At 36.6% G+C, this 16733-nt stretch overlaps 1 protein-coding gene across 1 annotated transcript in view; it reads right to left on the bottom strand.

The window, feature by feature from the left end:
- Positions 1-16733, bottom strand: part of EGFR (epidermal growth factor receptor) — a 213129-nt gene that overhangs the window by 54035 nt on the left and 142361 nt on the right. The window contains exons 8-12 of the mRNA XM_083378273.1: positions 12894-13010; positions 3522-3648; positions 3360-3433; positions 1886-1976; positions 880-1079 (exon numbers count right to left, since the gene is read on the bottom strand). Of these exons, the coding sequence (XP_083234399.1) occupies positions 880-1079; positions 1886-1976; positions 3360-3433; positions 3522-3648; positions 12894-13010 (609 nt within the window). The remainder of the gene's footprint in view (positions 1-879; positions 1080-1885; positions 1977-3359; positions 3434-3521; positions 3649-12893; positions 13011-16733) is intronic.

Here is a 16733-nt window from a genome sequence, read left to right as displayed (position 1 = left end):
GTCCTCAACTTACGACCACAATTGAGTCCAATTTTTTTTTGCTAAGTGAGACATTTGTTAAGTGACTTTTGTCCCCATTTTACAGCCTTTCTTGCCACAGTCGTTAAGTGAATCACTGCAGTTGTTAATTTAGTAACATGGTTGTTTAGTGAATCTGGCTTCCCCATTGAGTTTGCTTATCAAAAGGTCATAAAAGGTGACGACATGAGCCCAGGACCCTGCAACAGCCACATATAGGAGCCATTTGCCAAGCAAGTGAATTTTGATCACGTGACCATGGGGACGCTGCAACAGCCGTAAGTGTGAAAAACGGTCATAAGTCACATTTTCAATGCTGTTGTCACTTTGAACAGTCACTCAATGAACTATTGTTAAGGCAAGCACTTTATGTAGTAAGGCAAGCTATTTGCAGAATGTTCAGCAAATAAACAATTTTTTTTCACAATTGGCAACTTTCACACATTTAGCAACTTTAAGATGTTGCTAGATTTGAAGTCCGCATATCTTATAATTGCCATGCTTGAAAAACACTGCTCTGGACCTATCTGCTTAAACAATAAAGTGACTGTGCCTTTCAAAAATCCTGACCTAAGTATTCTGGAGTACTTTCCCAGTTTTGCCAGCACGTGTGCAGATTCATAGAAGAGACCTCTGTCAGGGTGTTGGCAAAGTGATATGAGAACGCTGGCAGACCTGGCTTCTGCACAGGTGCATGCATGCTCTAAAGGCCAGCAGAGGCCTTGAAGGAAGAATGCTTTTACAGCTCAACTGTACAGATAAATGTATATACTAATATGAGAAACTATGTGATGTGATTTAATTTAAACTGATTTTCAGAAATATATACCATTCATAGTTACATGACCCATATGCACTTACCACATTCACTTTCATTTCCATTTTTGCTTATTTTTATTTTCTGTTTTGATGTTACAAAAAGTTTATTCCAATCCAATGTATTGCCATAGCAAAGGTGGCTGTTTTTCAAAATGGCTACATCTCCATCACTTATTTCCTTGAGAGATCGTAATCCCAAAGACTTGATATTCAGGTTGATGATTGCAAGAGCATATTGACCTCTAAGGTAGAAAGATTAGGAAAATATATCAAACAATTTATTATTTATTAGATTTAGAATGATACCTAATTCTGTAAGTGGGCAGGGTACAACCGAAAGTCTAATGACAATATGTGGTCTGTTTCAATTGAGCTCTGTTAAGTTAAAAGTAATAGTAAGAGCCAAGGTAATTTTTTTATCACTGGGAGAGAATTTGATCTCTTGGTATTTTTAGAGCTTCTAAGCCATTCCTTCTTGTTTCGTAGTCTGTAATGATAACCCAGAAATCATTATCACATTGTATACTTTCAAGCCTAGTCAGAAAGCAGTCGTTTCACTGGAGTTCTCCAAATTTCACATCAAACTCCAGTTCAGACAGAAGCAAAATAGCTGGTCACATAGTAAAAATTTCTGAAATCCAGTCTACTATCAGTTAAGAGAAACAGCCTCAATTCTTCATTTATTTAAAATAAAGTTAAGTGGAAATATTTCTGAAGATATTTTCAATCAGTGAAACAACACAATTAGTATACAGAATCCAATATAGATTATGCATCTATTTTGTTTGGAAATTCCTTTAACATTCTGAATCTGATGGACACTCTTCTAAACATCAACTTTGATGGAAGAACCAAAAGGAAGAATAAATTAAATATTTTAAACCATCTTTTTTTTAAAAAAAAAAAAAGAACAGTGGTAGTAGTGCTGATACATTCTACTGTGCTTTCAATTCATCTGCAAACTAGCAACTGATCCATGACAGAACAATGATCTGGTCTTTTTAAAATATCACAACTACACAGTTTTTTGGTATGCTGTTCTACTTACAACCGTTTTGTTCTACCTCGTATTACTTCCAGATTTTCAAAGCTACTCAAATCAGTGACATTTTCAGGCCAAACCTGGATCAATAGAAACCCTAAAACAAATAAATAACATTTACAAAGTATTTCTGACAAAGAAAATGTATTTTCTCTTCTCCAGTTTTTACAAGAACATCAAAATGAATTATGACATTTCAGGAAGCTTCAGCACAGAGTTATTTTAAACCTTACTTTATAAACAGTTTACATGCAGGCAACCAAATTAGCTAAACAGTGTGAAGGCTGGACTGTGGACTTAGCTAACCAAGCCACTACAGAAAAACCAGTTCTCTTAGCAACTCATCTTGGAAATTGGATTATTTTGTAGAATACTCTGATCCTTATTTCTTTTACTAGATAAGACCTTTTCAGAAATGTAGAAAATGAATGATCATAGGAGCCTAATGTTTTGGAAAGAATCTTAAATGGTAAACATTTTTTTAAAGGACAAATGTTCACTCTATTTCTATAAATTTCCTAAGCTTTCAAGAACATGAATATTTCTTGTTTATCAGTCTTAAAGTTAAAAGACTACCACACAAAGAACCTTGGCTATAGAAGTATACTGGCCAGACACTGAAATAAATGAGCCACAATAAACAGGTTTTTCAAATGAACATTTCAAATGCAAAAACATCTAAATACAGAAATATTCAAATGTTCAAATGTTACCTCAGAAGAGTATTTACTTGAGTGTGATTTGCACAGTTGAATAGAATAGTTAAATCTAGCAAGTTTAACCAAATTTCCCACCATGAACATACATGAATTTTGACTAATAATTTGTACTATTCCAGAGAAAACTACTCTGAAACTACAATTAGTCTAGAATGCAGTGGTGAAAGTAGTGATGGAATGTCATGGGACAGACATATGCCCCATTGTGTTGTGATAGACAATGGCTGCTAGTTGACTTCTGGGTGCAATTTAAGGTCTTGATCATTCCCTGTAATGTTACCCATAGCATAGATTACTTGAGAGCCTGCCTTCTCCACATGTTTCTGCCTGACAGTGAGATCAGCTATGGTGGGTCCTGATGATTAAGCAGTATCTTCATAAGACTGAGGAATTGTGCCTTCTCAGTGATGACTCCTGGCCTGTGGAATGATTAACTCTATTGCACTTGAAAATCCATGCTTTTCCCATCCTTTTGACTTTCCAAAAATGATTAAAGACCTGATTATTCTCCCAAACCTAAACCTAGCATGGTTGTGTTTTTTTGTGTTTTTTGGTTTATTTTCATGGTCAGCTTTATTCTTTTTTTAAAAAAAGAAAAGTGCTGTGGCACTCTAAATTAATTAATTAAATTTTAAACTACTTAAAATTTGCAGCAGAGTTGGGCAGCCTTCAAATTAAATGAATGAATAGAAATAATAGTGTTTAAAAGACCATCCACTATATTTAAATTCATATAAATAAATTTAAAACATCTTACTAACCTGTGATTTCTTTAACAGTTTGAAAAATATCCAGTTTCCTTATATCCAAAGGAGGTGTTTTTGTGTATTCATCACTATAAGACAATAATTGAATATTTGACTAATGATGTAATAGAATTTTAGTATGTTTTATGTTTCATATTTGACCAATCAGCAACTTACCCAAAAAAGGATGCATGCAGAAATGTGAGATCCCCATTGATTGTGGTACAGTTCTTGAAATAATCAATATTGGATTCATTTACTGCAAGAACACCTTTCAGTTCACCTGTTCCAATTCCACTGCACACTGAGAAAAAGGAAAAATAAAACATTAGGAATGCTTTCAAAATATTTCATGTTGAATTAAGGATTAGAATCACACAGAAATATAAGCAGCAACAAGACACACAATTAATTTGATTTGAACCAAGAAAAATAGGGATAAACAGCATTCGTAAGAAAGTAATGTTATCATAGGATATCTTCCTTGTTGATTATGTTTTATTTAATTCATTGATCATATCTTTACAACTAATAAATCACCATATATGTGTGTGTGTATATATATATGTATGTATATACAGTTTACAACATAAACATTTTTCAATTCATTCCAAATTTTGATACAAAATTCCTTTACAATATTCCCAAGACCATAAACCCATATATTGTCTTATATTTTTAATTAAAATCCATAATAAATATTTGTTTTCTAATTCTTCATGTCTTTCTTGCTAAAGATACAATATTAATCAATTTTATCCATACAGTATAGCATTTTATCCATATAGTATAGCTTAGCCTAGCCTAGTGTAGCATAGCATTATTAGTAGTATTAGTATACTATCATATCCCAGAGGTGCTTTTTCAAGAGGCAACTGAAAGTTTTTTTCTTTGAATACATTTCACTTTTCATCCAAGAAGCTTCCTCAGCTCTGACTGGATGGTGGGGAATGGAACAATTTATATTCCTATCAGACAGCCGGTCATTTGCATTCATTTAGAGAGTCATTGAGGCCACTTGGAAGTTTGTCTGTATTCTCAGTGTCACCTGAGTAGTAGGGTGTGGACCCTTCTTGGAACTGCTGAAAGGACTGTGTTGTGGAGCTGTACTTTCTGCCGTATATTTTCTGCCTGTGTCCCTTCACTGTTGAAGACAGATGCAGGCTGTTGGGGATGACTCTGTATTGTCTGCATCTCAAAACTGATGTGCAAATGGTTCCTGTTATCTGCATTTTTTTCTTGGAAATCTATTCATAATCGTGCACCATTCAAAGGATGTTCATGCCAAAGTGCATAGCTAAATGTCTATGGAGATTCTCAGTCATCCAGGTCATGGTTGTCCCAAAAGTGCCATTTCTGCTTCAGTTTGAGATGCAGACAACACAGACTCATCCCCAACAGCCTGGGTCTGTGTTCAACAATGAAGGAACACAGGGCAGAAAACAAACAGCAGAAAGCACCACTGCATAACATACCCATTTGCACTACTCGGGTGTCCATGAAGACACAGACAAACCTCCAAGTGGCCTCAACAACTCTCTAAAAGAATGTAAATGACCAGCTGTCTGCAAGGAATATAAATCCTTCCATTCCCCACCACCCAGTCAGAGCTGAAGAAGCTTCTTGGATGAGAAGCAAAATGTCTTCAAAGAAAAACAAGAAAATCCAGTTGCCTCCTGAAAAAGCACCTTTGGGACAACCATGACCTGAATGACTGAGAATCTCCATAGACATTTAGCTATGCACTTTGGGATGAACACCCTTGAAATGGTGTGGGAGTATGAATGGATCTCCAGAAAACATTGCAGACTACAGGAGCCATTTGCACTTCAGTTTGAGATGCAGATAACACAGACTCATCCCCAACAGCCTGCACCTGTGTTCAATAGTGAAGGGACACAGGCAGAAAATATTCTGCAGCCAAGAAGGCTCCACACACATTTGCACTACTAAGGTGATCCCGAAGACACAGACAAACCTCCAAGTGGCCTCAACGACTCTCTAAAAGAATGCAAATGACCAGCTTTCTGCAAGGAAAAGACTCCTTCCATTCCACACCATCCAGCCAGAGCTGGAGAAGCTTCTTGGAAGAGAAGGAAAATGTCTTCAAAGAAAAAACAAGAAAGTGCAGTTGCCTCTTGACAAAGCACTTTTGGGACAACCACAACCTGGATGACTGAGAATCTCCATAGATATATAGTATCATATTGTATCATATAGTATCATACAGTACAATACAGAACAGTATAAGATAGTAAAATTTGGAAAGATAAGACATATATGTAATTCCATTTCTATCCTGATGCTTACTGCATTTTTAAATATTCTTTCATAATTATAATTGTCACATTATCATCTCTCAAAGTTTTATTTGAATATTTGAAAAAAAACTAAGTGAGATTGGCTTCTTATGTATATATTTATTTTCAAAATGTCCAAGGCTGCTAAATTCTACACTGACTCTGGGTGGAATAGAGTAAAAGCAATAATAAAATACAATTAACCCCCCCCACCCCACCCCAAGTTTGATATAGTGAGAAACAATGATACAGCATGATACTAATACATAATAACCTCAAGGACAAGAACAGAGCCCCTGAAGAGAACACTGTCACCAACAGGCCTCCTCCAGGACTGACAGGGAGAAACTCATGAGGGATTTTGGGGTGAGAACAGGAGTCCAAAGACCTCAAGGTGACAGTGGGTTGATCCCTCCAATGAGACTATAGGGGTCATTTGAGTGCTTATTTTATGTTTCTTCTTGCCCAGATGTGAGACGAGGAGAGTGGGGTGGGTAAATGTGGTCCCTATGTGGCCAGTGGCGGAGACCAGCTTATGGGAGGATGAGAGATTGTGAAGGTTGTGAGAATGAGTGTCAGAGCCCCTCAATTGTTTTTGCCTTTAATCCTTCCCTTTTTCCTTTCCTGCTTTTGGGGGAGAGTGCTTGCAGGGGAATTATTATCTGCTTCAGTTCTACTCTGTGCAAGATGCCCTCCCTCCAGATGTGAGGAATGTGTCCTGAAGACATCTGCCTTATCTCCAGACAATGGAGCCTGGGACTGTTGAAAAATGAAACTAGGAGAGACCTTGAGAAGCCCGCTAAATCTTCAGCTTCTCTTAACACGGTGGTATCTGTAGATTGACTAGATTTCCACCAGACAGTTGGACACTGGAGGAAGAGTTGTGAATTGCCTTTTTTAAAATAATATTTTATTGATGTTCTGATTTTACAATTGGGTATTTAAAAAGCAATGTGATGACTGGGTTAATCAATTGTTCAATAGTATACATAAATCTTTAGTATAAATCTCATGTTACAACATCAACTATAAGATGATTAGGGGATTGGAGGCTAAAACATATAAGGAACAGTTGCAGGAATTGGGTATGTCTAGTTTAATGAAGAGAAGGATGAGGGGGGACATGATAGCAGTGTTCCAATATCTCAGGGGCTGCACCAAAAAAGAGGGAGTCAAGCTATTCTCCAAAGTGCCTGAAGGCAGGACAAGAAGCAATAGATGGAAACTAATAAAGGAGAGAAGCAACCTAGAACTAAGGAGAAACTTCCTGACAGTTAGAACAATTAGGGAGGAAAGCCATGGCAAATCTAGACAGCATGCCAAAAAGCGGAGACATCACCCTGCCAACAAAAGTGCATATAGTCAAGGCTATGGTATTTCCAGTTGCAATGTATGGCTGTGAAAGTTGGACCATAAGAAAGGCTGAGCACCAAAGAATTGAACTATGAGCGCCTTTGAACTATGGTGCTGGAGAAGACTCCTGCGAGTCCCTTGGACTGCAAGGCAATCAAATTGGTCAGTCCCAGAGGAGACTGACTGCTCTATAGAAGGCCAGATCCTGAAGTTGAAACTCTAATACCTTGGCCACCTAATGAGAAGGAAGGACCCACTGGAGAAGAGCCTAATGCTGGGAAAGATTGAGGGCAAGAGAAGAAGGGGATGACAGAGAATGAGGTGGCTGGATGGAGTCACTGAAGCAGTAGGTGTGAGCTTAAATGGACTCCAAAAATGATAGAGGACAGGAAGGCCTGGAGGAAGGTTGTCTATGGGGTTGCAATGGGTCGGACATGACTTTGCAGCTAACAACAACAAAATAGTTGTAAGTTGAGGACTACCTGTACATTGCTGCAGGAGGAAATATTCCTGGCCCATTTAAGGAAGCCTTGGTCAATCTCCTCCTTAAGAAACCTTCTCTGGATCCCACCTTTCTGGACATTTTTGTCCAGCTTCCCACCTCTCCTTTTTAGCAAAGATGATGGAAAAAGTTGTTCTACTGCAGCTTCAGTGGGTCCTAGATAAAATGGATTATCTGACTCCATTTTATCTAGGATTATCTGACGTTTCAGGCTTGATTATGGGACATAGACAGCATTAGTCACACTTGTAGATGATCTCTGGCTGGAGTAGGATGGAAATAGTGCATCCATCCTTGCTCTTCTTGCCTCTTGGCAACTTTTGAAATTATTATCCATGGTATCCTTTGGAGACAGTTGTAGGACTGGTGTTGGGTGGTGCAGTTTTCTGCTGGTTCAACTCTTTTCTTCAAGGCTGATCACAATTGGTGATGACAGAGAGTGAGTGTTCACAGTTGCTGCTTTGTGGCATGCTGCAGAGCTCAGGGCCCTCTCCATTCCATTTTAGTATTTATATAAAACCACAAGGTTAGATCATCCAACACCATGGGATGAAGTAACATTAACATGCCAATAATATCCAACTCCGTATTTGCTGATCCAGGTGATACTATAGCTGTCCTCTCACAACTTGCAGGCTGAAGGAATTTAGGTGGGGACCAATAGGCTTCAGCTGAACCTGGATAAGATGAAGTGGTAGTGGGTTCAAGGAGCTTTCAGATCTGGAGGTTTATCATTTTTAGTTCTTATAGAATTGCATTATCCCAGACAGATGAAGTGTACAATCTGTGGGTTCTCCTAGATTCATGACTCCGGACTCAAAGAGCATGTGACAGTTGTGGTTAGGAGAGCACTTATGAAATTTCATGTTGTGCGTTAGTTGTGTCCTTTCCTGGATTCTGAGGACTTGTGCACAATCAACCATGCCCTGGTTATCTCCTGATTGGATTACTGCAATGCGCTCTACACGAGGCTACTCTTGAAAAATATTCAGAAGCCACAACTGGTACACAATACAGTGGCATAGAAGGCTCCTCAGATGATATAGGTAACACCATTGTTACATGAGCTGCACTAGCTGTCAGTTTGCTTCCAGGTCCAATTCAAGGTGTTGGTCATTAGCTTTAAAGCCCTTTATGGCATAGATCCAGGGTATCTGAGGAACTGTCTCAAGCGGATGGGACTAGCTCTCTCCATTCATTCCATTGGAAATGGCCTAGTTTGTTATCCTGCCAGCAAAAGAATTTTGGCTGGTGGAGTCCAGGAGAAGAGCCTGGAATATTCTCCCAACAGCAATGAAGTCTGCCCCCATATTCCTGGTTATCTGAAAGAGCCTAAAAATTTGGCTCTGCTGCATGGCTCAAGGCCCTAACAGTGACTTGGTATGTTGTGGATGGTTGACTGGATCCTCAACCCCAGGCTGCCCATCATCTTGGTTTATAACATTTTAATTTTCTGATTTTAATGGTTTCCTAGCACTTTAAATTTTTTTATTATATTGCAAGCCAACCACAGTCACTGTATCAGTGAAAGAGGAAGCATAGAAATTCAATAAATAAATAAGTAAATAAAACATATAATATATCCAAAGTTCCATTTAATAAATCCCAAATATTTACAAAACATGAGATACATCATTAGACAATTGATTGTATCATTTTTTACTGTGGAAAAAACATTGTGTTGCATTAAAATAGATACATCTTTAGAGTTTAATTATGCATCTATTATATTTTCTCTATTTCTGCAAAATCGCATTCATATATCAAATATATCACCCAGTTAACAGAAAATGATTAAACTGATTTATTTAAATTTATAACAACATAAAAGTAGTGTACAGTACATACATTGTATTTAATAATTGTTCTATATAATTCATTACGGTAAATTATTTTTAAATGTATTGAATTTTATAGTAGGCATTTATTCTAACACTAAAGTTCTATCTTGATTATATCAAATTACTCTAGCATTGTCAGTTTACTTCAGGAAAAAAACAGATCTAACACTGTGTGTAATTTCATTTACAATGAAATAGGATTTGCAGTGGTTTAATCAAAAACAAAATAACAGTGCTGACAATCTGAATAGAAATCCCTCAAAATCATAAAAGGTTTGGTTGTTCTATTTTGGGTAATCTTGTTTTTATATCTTTCATGATTATTTTGAGGACAGGGGCTTGGTACTTTTCATTCACCTTCTTACATATGGGAACTGCTCATTGGGAACTGTGATCAGAGAGGACACATTTATTAAATATTAGTACTACTTTATAAAACCCTAGAGAGCTCATACCTGGAATACTGAAACCAATTTTGATCACCATACTACAAAAAAGATGTTGAGATTTTGGAAAAAGTTCAGAGATGATCAACTAAGATGATCAAAGGCCTGGAGACTAAAACTTATGAAGAATGGCTGCAGGACTTGGGTTTGGCTAGTCTAAAGAAAAGAAGAAATAGGGGTGACATGATAGCAGTATTCCAGTATTTGAGAGGCTGCCACCAAGAAGAGGGGGTCAAATTATTCTCCAAAGCACCAGACGGCAGGACAAGAAACAATGGTTGGAAACTGATCAAAGAGAGAAGCAACCTGGAATTAAGGAGAAACTTCCTGACAGTGAGGACAATTAACCAGTGGAACAGTTTGCCTTCAAAAATTGTGGCCACTCCCTCACTGGAGGTTTTTAAGGAGAGACTAGACAATCACTTGTCTGAGATGATATAGGTTCTCCTGCTTCAGCGGGGGGAGGGGGGGGCTGGCCTAGAATACTTCCAAGGTCCCTTCCAGCTCTATTCTATTCTATTCTATTCTATTCTATTCTATTCTATTCTATTCTATTCTATTCTATTCTATTCTATTCTATTCTATTCTATTCTAGTCTAGTCTAGTCTAGTCTAGTCTAGTCTAGTCTAGTCTAGTCTAGTCTACCTAGCCTAGTCTTTTACAATGAAATATTTCACCCTGATTTCTCCTTAAAAGGTAGTGTAATGATACCACTTCAAAATAGCCAAATTAGAATAATTCAAATATCAGTACAACCAAAACTGCTGCAATGAAAATACAGACAGAAACGGACTCCCGGTTTTGTGCCTGTAGCACATGGAAATATAAACTTATTAAAAAGGATGTTATATCTAGATACTATAGGATAGATAAAAAGTATAGTATTTTATAGAGACATCACCCTGTCAACAAAAGTGCGTATAGTCAAGGCTATGGTCTTCCCAGTTGCAATACATGGCAGTGAAAGCTGGACCATAAAAAAGGCTGAGCGCCAAAGAATTGAGGCCTTTGAACTATGGTGCTGGAGAAGACTCCTGCAAGTCCCTTGGACTGCAAGGCGATCAAAGCGGTCAGTCCTAGAGGAGATCAACCCTGACTGCTCTTTAGAAGGCCAGATCCTGAAGCTAAAACTCAAATACTTTGGCCACCTAATGAGAAGGATGGACTCACTGGAGAAGAGCCTAATGCTGGGAAAGATTGAGGGCAATAGAAGAAAGGGATGACAGAGAATGAGGTGGCTGGATGGAGTCACTGAAGCAGTAGGCGTGAGCTTAAATGGACTCCAGCAGATGGTAGAGGACAGGGAGGCCTGGAGGAACGTTGTCCATAGGGTCGCGATGGGTCGGACACGACTTCGCAGCTAACAACAACAACATAGTATTTTATAATGCGTGAAATAAAATATTGGGATAATGTACCTAAATGGGAAAATTTGAACAGTTAGATGACTAATATGAAGAAATTATGACTGATAAGAATTGGATTGAATATAAGGGAATTTAAGCGAACAAAAATTATAAAAATAGGAGGTGTGCTGAACTAATGAGATGATGGTTATGAGAATAATATAAGCTGAAAAATATGTTATATAGAGAGATTATTATGATTTGTATAAATATAAAAAATGCCTATATCTAATCATTTATATATTGAAAATATTAAGAATTATATTTTGGCTAAGGTTGAAAAAGGAGAATACAAATCGGAGAATGGAAGATCAAAGAGATATATCATTAATTAATATATTATTTATGGAATTATCAAATTTAATCATTATTGATTGTTAATTAATTAATATTGTCCTTTTTTCTTGTTAAAATATAAACCAAGACAACACGCTGTACACCAGGCAGAAACATTAATCAGAGTAAAAATTAAAGACATAATGTGACATAATGGTAATTCATTATGGTAATTCATATGTTGAATAATCATATGTTGAATAATCAGAAAAGTATGTTAACTGGTACATTAAACTTAATGATATGTCAGAATATAAGTTATCAATAATGGGTTGAAGTTATAGGAGCACAGATTACAATGAAATATTAGAAATACAGATAGTCCTCACTAAAAGTAATTTGGATTAGCAACTCCATCACAAAGCTATTGCTCATAAGGCAAGACTGAGGGATGTGACCATGTGGGATTTGCCTAATCATGGCAGCTGGGCCTGCTGGAATTGCTGTTGTAAGTCAGTTCAATAACATGACATCATGTTATTGCACTGACTTACAATAGCAATTCCGGCAGTCCCAGCTGCTGTCAATGGGCAAATCCTACATGGTCACATCCCTATTCAAAGTCCTGCCAGTGTCGTTTCTGACTTTGTTTGCTAGAAGCCAGTAGTGAAGGTCACAAAAGGCAGCCACATGACAAATGGCAGCCATAGACACTGCAATGTTATTATTGCCAAACATTTGAGTTGCAGTCATGTGACCCTAGAGATATTGTGACACCCCAACTACTCTACATTCAGCACTATCATAAGTTTGAATAGTCTTTGAATGAGTGATTTTTTAACAAGGATTACCTGTAAATGATAGGAATAGTTAGATTATGAAATCAATTGGTGGAAGGCTCTCCTTTCATATCGTTAAGTGGTCAGTTAATAGTCATCTCTCTGGCATCCCTGACATTAGATTTTCTGTTGCAACTGGAACACCATTTTTCTGAGATTTGTTGGGCTGCCATCCACCATGTTTAAAAGTGCTTGAAAATCTGGCTATTCCCTAGCCTTGATTACACTGAATAATAAGTCTTATATATTGTATTACTTTAAAATGGCTTTCTTTTACCAGATTTGTTTTAATTTATTTTTTTGTTGTACCCTGTCCAAATAACCATGGAGTTGGATGGCCTTACAAAAAGAAAACATAATAAACTGATTTTGTACTGAGCAGAGGGATGATTGCCAAATGGCCCCATACAATTCTATGATTCCGTGATATGGACTTAACATTATTAATCAACATGTGCAGTTAACATTATAAACCTAGTGAAAAGATTAAAGCTTCTCTATCAGACATCATATTAATATGTAGAATGCCTACTGTTAGCAATAATCCTTTGAACTGTTGCATAATTTCTTTCTCTATCCTTCATACCTTTGCTACAAGGGCCATCACATTTTTTGCACTTTCGAATGCCATTCTGCTCCACTTCTGTAGAGTCTGCATTGCATGATCGGACACATGAGCCATGATCTGTTACTACATAGTTATCTAGAAAAATTAGGAAGAGAGAGGAAAAAAACAACAGATAGTCAAAAGGAAAAAAAGGACACTTGTCACAGAATTTGTGTTATTTCCTTGGTTGATATAATTTTCATTTCCACCCAAAACACACATTCTACATACTCTGCAAACATACTCTCCAAATCAACTATAAGCTTGTCAATATAAATGGTATGTAATTTTAGTAAGTTTTAATAAATTTTTAAAAATGGCAGATCATATGTAAACTTCAGAATGGACTGATGGGCAAAAGAACATTCCCAGTACTTTGAACAGCAGTAGCTTCTCTGTAGCATACCTTTGAAACATTTCAGTGAATTACAAATGTATATTAAAAGTTCATTAGTCTCTTCATAACAGACCATTTGTGAAAAAACCCCTCATTTCTCTAGAATGAAATTTCAGAAACCTGAACCAGTTTTTGAAAACACGTTAAATATGTGGTTTCTGGGAAGGAGATCAGTTTAGGAGTAAACAGTAAAAAAATGCAAGGGCTCAAAATTCAATAATTTTGCTAATTAGTAATACTAATTAGTAATTAGTAGCAACTATACATCATGAATAATTTCATGATCTGGTCTGACTAAAAGTTCAAAAGAATCACATACTCAACAACAGCAGCAGCAGCAACAACAACAATAATAGTTGGAAGGGACCTTAGTGGTCTTCTAGTCGAACCTCCTGCTCGGACAGGAAACCCTATATCTTTTAAAGACCGAGTGTCCAAAAACCCACCCTGCCCACCTGCTCCACTCTGCTCTGCCCCCTGCCCTATCCCCATCTACCCCGCCTCATCCCACCTGCCTGCAGGGCCACCCACCGCCTCAACGGCCCACTGCAGATCGCCCAGGCAATTAATTAATCACCCTATGGAACCAGCTCCCCCCTGAGCTTCGGATGGCCCCAGATCTCCGGTCCTTTCGCCGCGGCCTCAAAACACTCCTTTTCCATCAGGCTGACCTGGACTGACAGGGATTTTAATTATGTTTTTAATTTTTAACTTATTTTAATTTTAATTTATTCTACAGGGGCCATTAATTTAATTTTCTTTTAAATTCTGTATTATTGTATTTTTATTGTTGTTAGCCACCCTGAGTCCTTCGGGAGATAGGGCGGCATATAAGTCCCAATAATAAATAAATAAATAAATAAATAAATAAATAAATAAATAAATAAATAAATAAATAAATAAATAAATAAATGTTCTAACTTTCAGAAATTTCTCCTTAGTTCTAGGTTGCTTCTCTCTGATTAGTTTCCATCCATTGCTTCTTGTCCTGCCTTCAGATACTTTGGAGAATAGCTTGACTCCCTCTTCTTCCAATATCCCTGAGATATTGGAACACTGCTATCATGTCACTCCTAGTCCTTCTCTTCATTAAACTGGACATACCCAATTCCAGTTCTTTATATATTTAGCCTTCAGTCCCCTAATCATTTTTGTTGCTCTTCTCTGCACTCTTTCTAGAGTCTAAATATCTTTTTTACATCGTGGTGACCAAACCTAGATGCAGTATTCCAAGTGTGCCCTTACCAAGGTGTTATAAAGTGGTAAAGAATCAAGATCATGTGATCATTTTTTTATTACAAGTTTTATTACTTTTCTAATTTTACTTCCAAAATATTTATGAAGCAATGTGGTGATTGGATAATCAAAAGTCCAATAACAAAATCTTTTTGTACATAGGTCAGGATAGATAAACAAAAATTCCCTCTCCAATTCCCTTAATCATAATATCAAAATCAAATTAATACATTTCTGGTTGTGACAGTCAATTAGAACAATTATCAAGTTTTATTTGTTTTCCAGTTAAAATCTACATATTTAGAAATTTGTCAATTCACTTTCATTGAGATATATCTATGTCCTGTTATTAAATTTTACCTAATTTTGATTTAAATTATATTATTCAAATTTAGCTTTTAACATCCCAAATAATATTCACAACCCAAATTTCCCTTAGTTCATTACAGCAAAAACTATAGCATCTAACATGTACACAGTGGCTGAGTAGCTATGTTCTACCTAATAAATATTGTCTGTTTCACATCCTAATACATCACATGTTACTGACAGGACCACAGTCTATGTTTATCAATCTACAACTATTTATACACAACCAGATTCTGTTTTAAATTTTAGCTAATTCTTAATTCTTAAATAGAATAATCAAATGTCTTTTAACATTAAACGTGGGATCTATAAACCAAATTTCCATTATGTCAGTGCACAAATTATAATGTCTAAAATAAGCCTAATAGATACATAAACACATTCTAGTTCTATCTCATAAACATTTTCTATTTTAGATCCTGATAGATCACTGATTAGTAAGAGGATAGCCTTTAATGGTTCTCTAAGAACTCACTTTTTAAATGTAACTCTGATTTCTTTTTTTGCCAATCAGGTTTCCAGACCAAGGCCTTTAAGTTGCCAGATAGGTCTTCCTTCACTCCAATACATATTATTTGAATCGAAGCCACCAGTGATCCACAAAAAACAAACCATTTGTAATCATTATGTTGTTGCCCTGTTAGTTCTAGTCTCTGTATTTGCTCTAAAAACTTTATCTTCAGTTCGGTCTGGCTTCCTCTTCCACCTGGCTTCATCTGCTTTAAGTAGAGAGTCTTATCCAGTTTTATAATTAGTGCTTGGCTATCCAGGCTTCCATGTCCTCTATGTTAGCATCACTATCTTGCACATAGTATACTTCTAAAGTTATAGGTTCTTTCGATGGAGTCAAAAGTTGAGTATTAAGTTTTCCCATAGTTTATTGTTGGTCCTTAAAGTTATTTGCTATAGTGATAGTTCCTTGTACTTTTAGACTTGTCGGTTCTTTGGATAGAGTCAAAATTTTTGTATTAGTTTTTTCAATATATTTTTGTACCTTGTGTTCCTCTGTCTCAGTAATAATTTGTTCCAGTTTTGTTATATTCTGAGTTGTAAATTCTTTAGTTGAAGTCTGGGTTACAGCTTGTAAATTGGAGTTGGTACCTAAATTTTCCAGCCTGGAGATAAACATCTCAGAAACTTTATGGATTGTTTCTAGTATGAGCTTATAGTCAAGCGAGTTTGGGGCTGATCAGTCTCCATTTTGAAGTAGTGGTAAATAGTCCTTAGTGGAGGCTAATTTTTAAACAAAAGTCAGTAAATGTTCACCTCCACAAGCCTTGAGTTCACCTCCAGCTGTTTCAGGTTTTTATCTTTAGCTGATAATGTCAAGGGCAGTTCCAAAATAAACAGGTTTGTTTGCCAAAAAGGCCACAAGATGTCCCCAGCATACTTAAAATCTTTTTCAGACAGAGTAAATTTATCAGTTTTGAGTACTTTTAAGTAGTTCTTTTCTCTCTTCTCCCTTTTTTAAATCAAATAGACAGAATAGCCAGTTTCTGTAAGGATAGGAGTTTTAATTCAATCTGGTCTTCTTCTCCTTTCAGTTCGATCTGGCTTAGATAAGAGGTCATGTCTGGTGTTGTAGTTATTGTTTGGTTGGTTAAAGTCTTAATGTATTGTATTTGAAGGCCTTTGGCATCCTCCATCTTAGTATTGCTTTCTTCAGGTTTTATAGTTGAAATCAAAGTTTGGGCATAAAGGCTCTCAGTAAATTGTACTTGTTGTTCTTTAAAGTCCCCTATTTTATTGTTGATTTCCTCATCCTCTTTTAGTTTTTGGGTTGTCAGTTCATCAATTGAAGTCAGAGTCTCATTAGG

This window comes from Vipera ursinii, assembly GCF_947247035.1.
Source record: "Vipera ursinii genome assembly, chromosome: Z".
NCBI classification, from domain to species: Eukaryota; Metazoa; Chordata; class Lepidosauria; order Squamata; family Viperidae; genus Vipera; species Vipera ursinii.
This window is presented reverse-complemented; position numbering and strand designations above follow the sequence as displayed.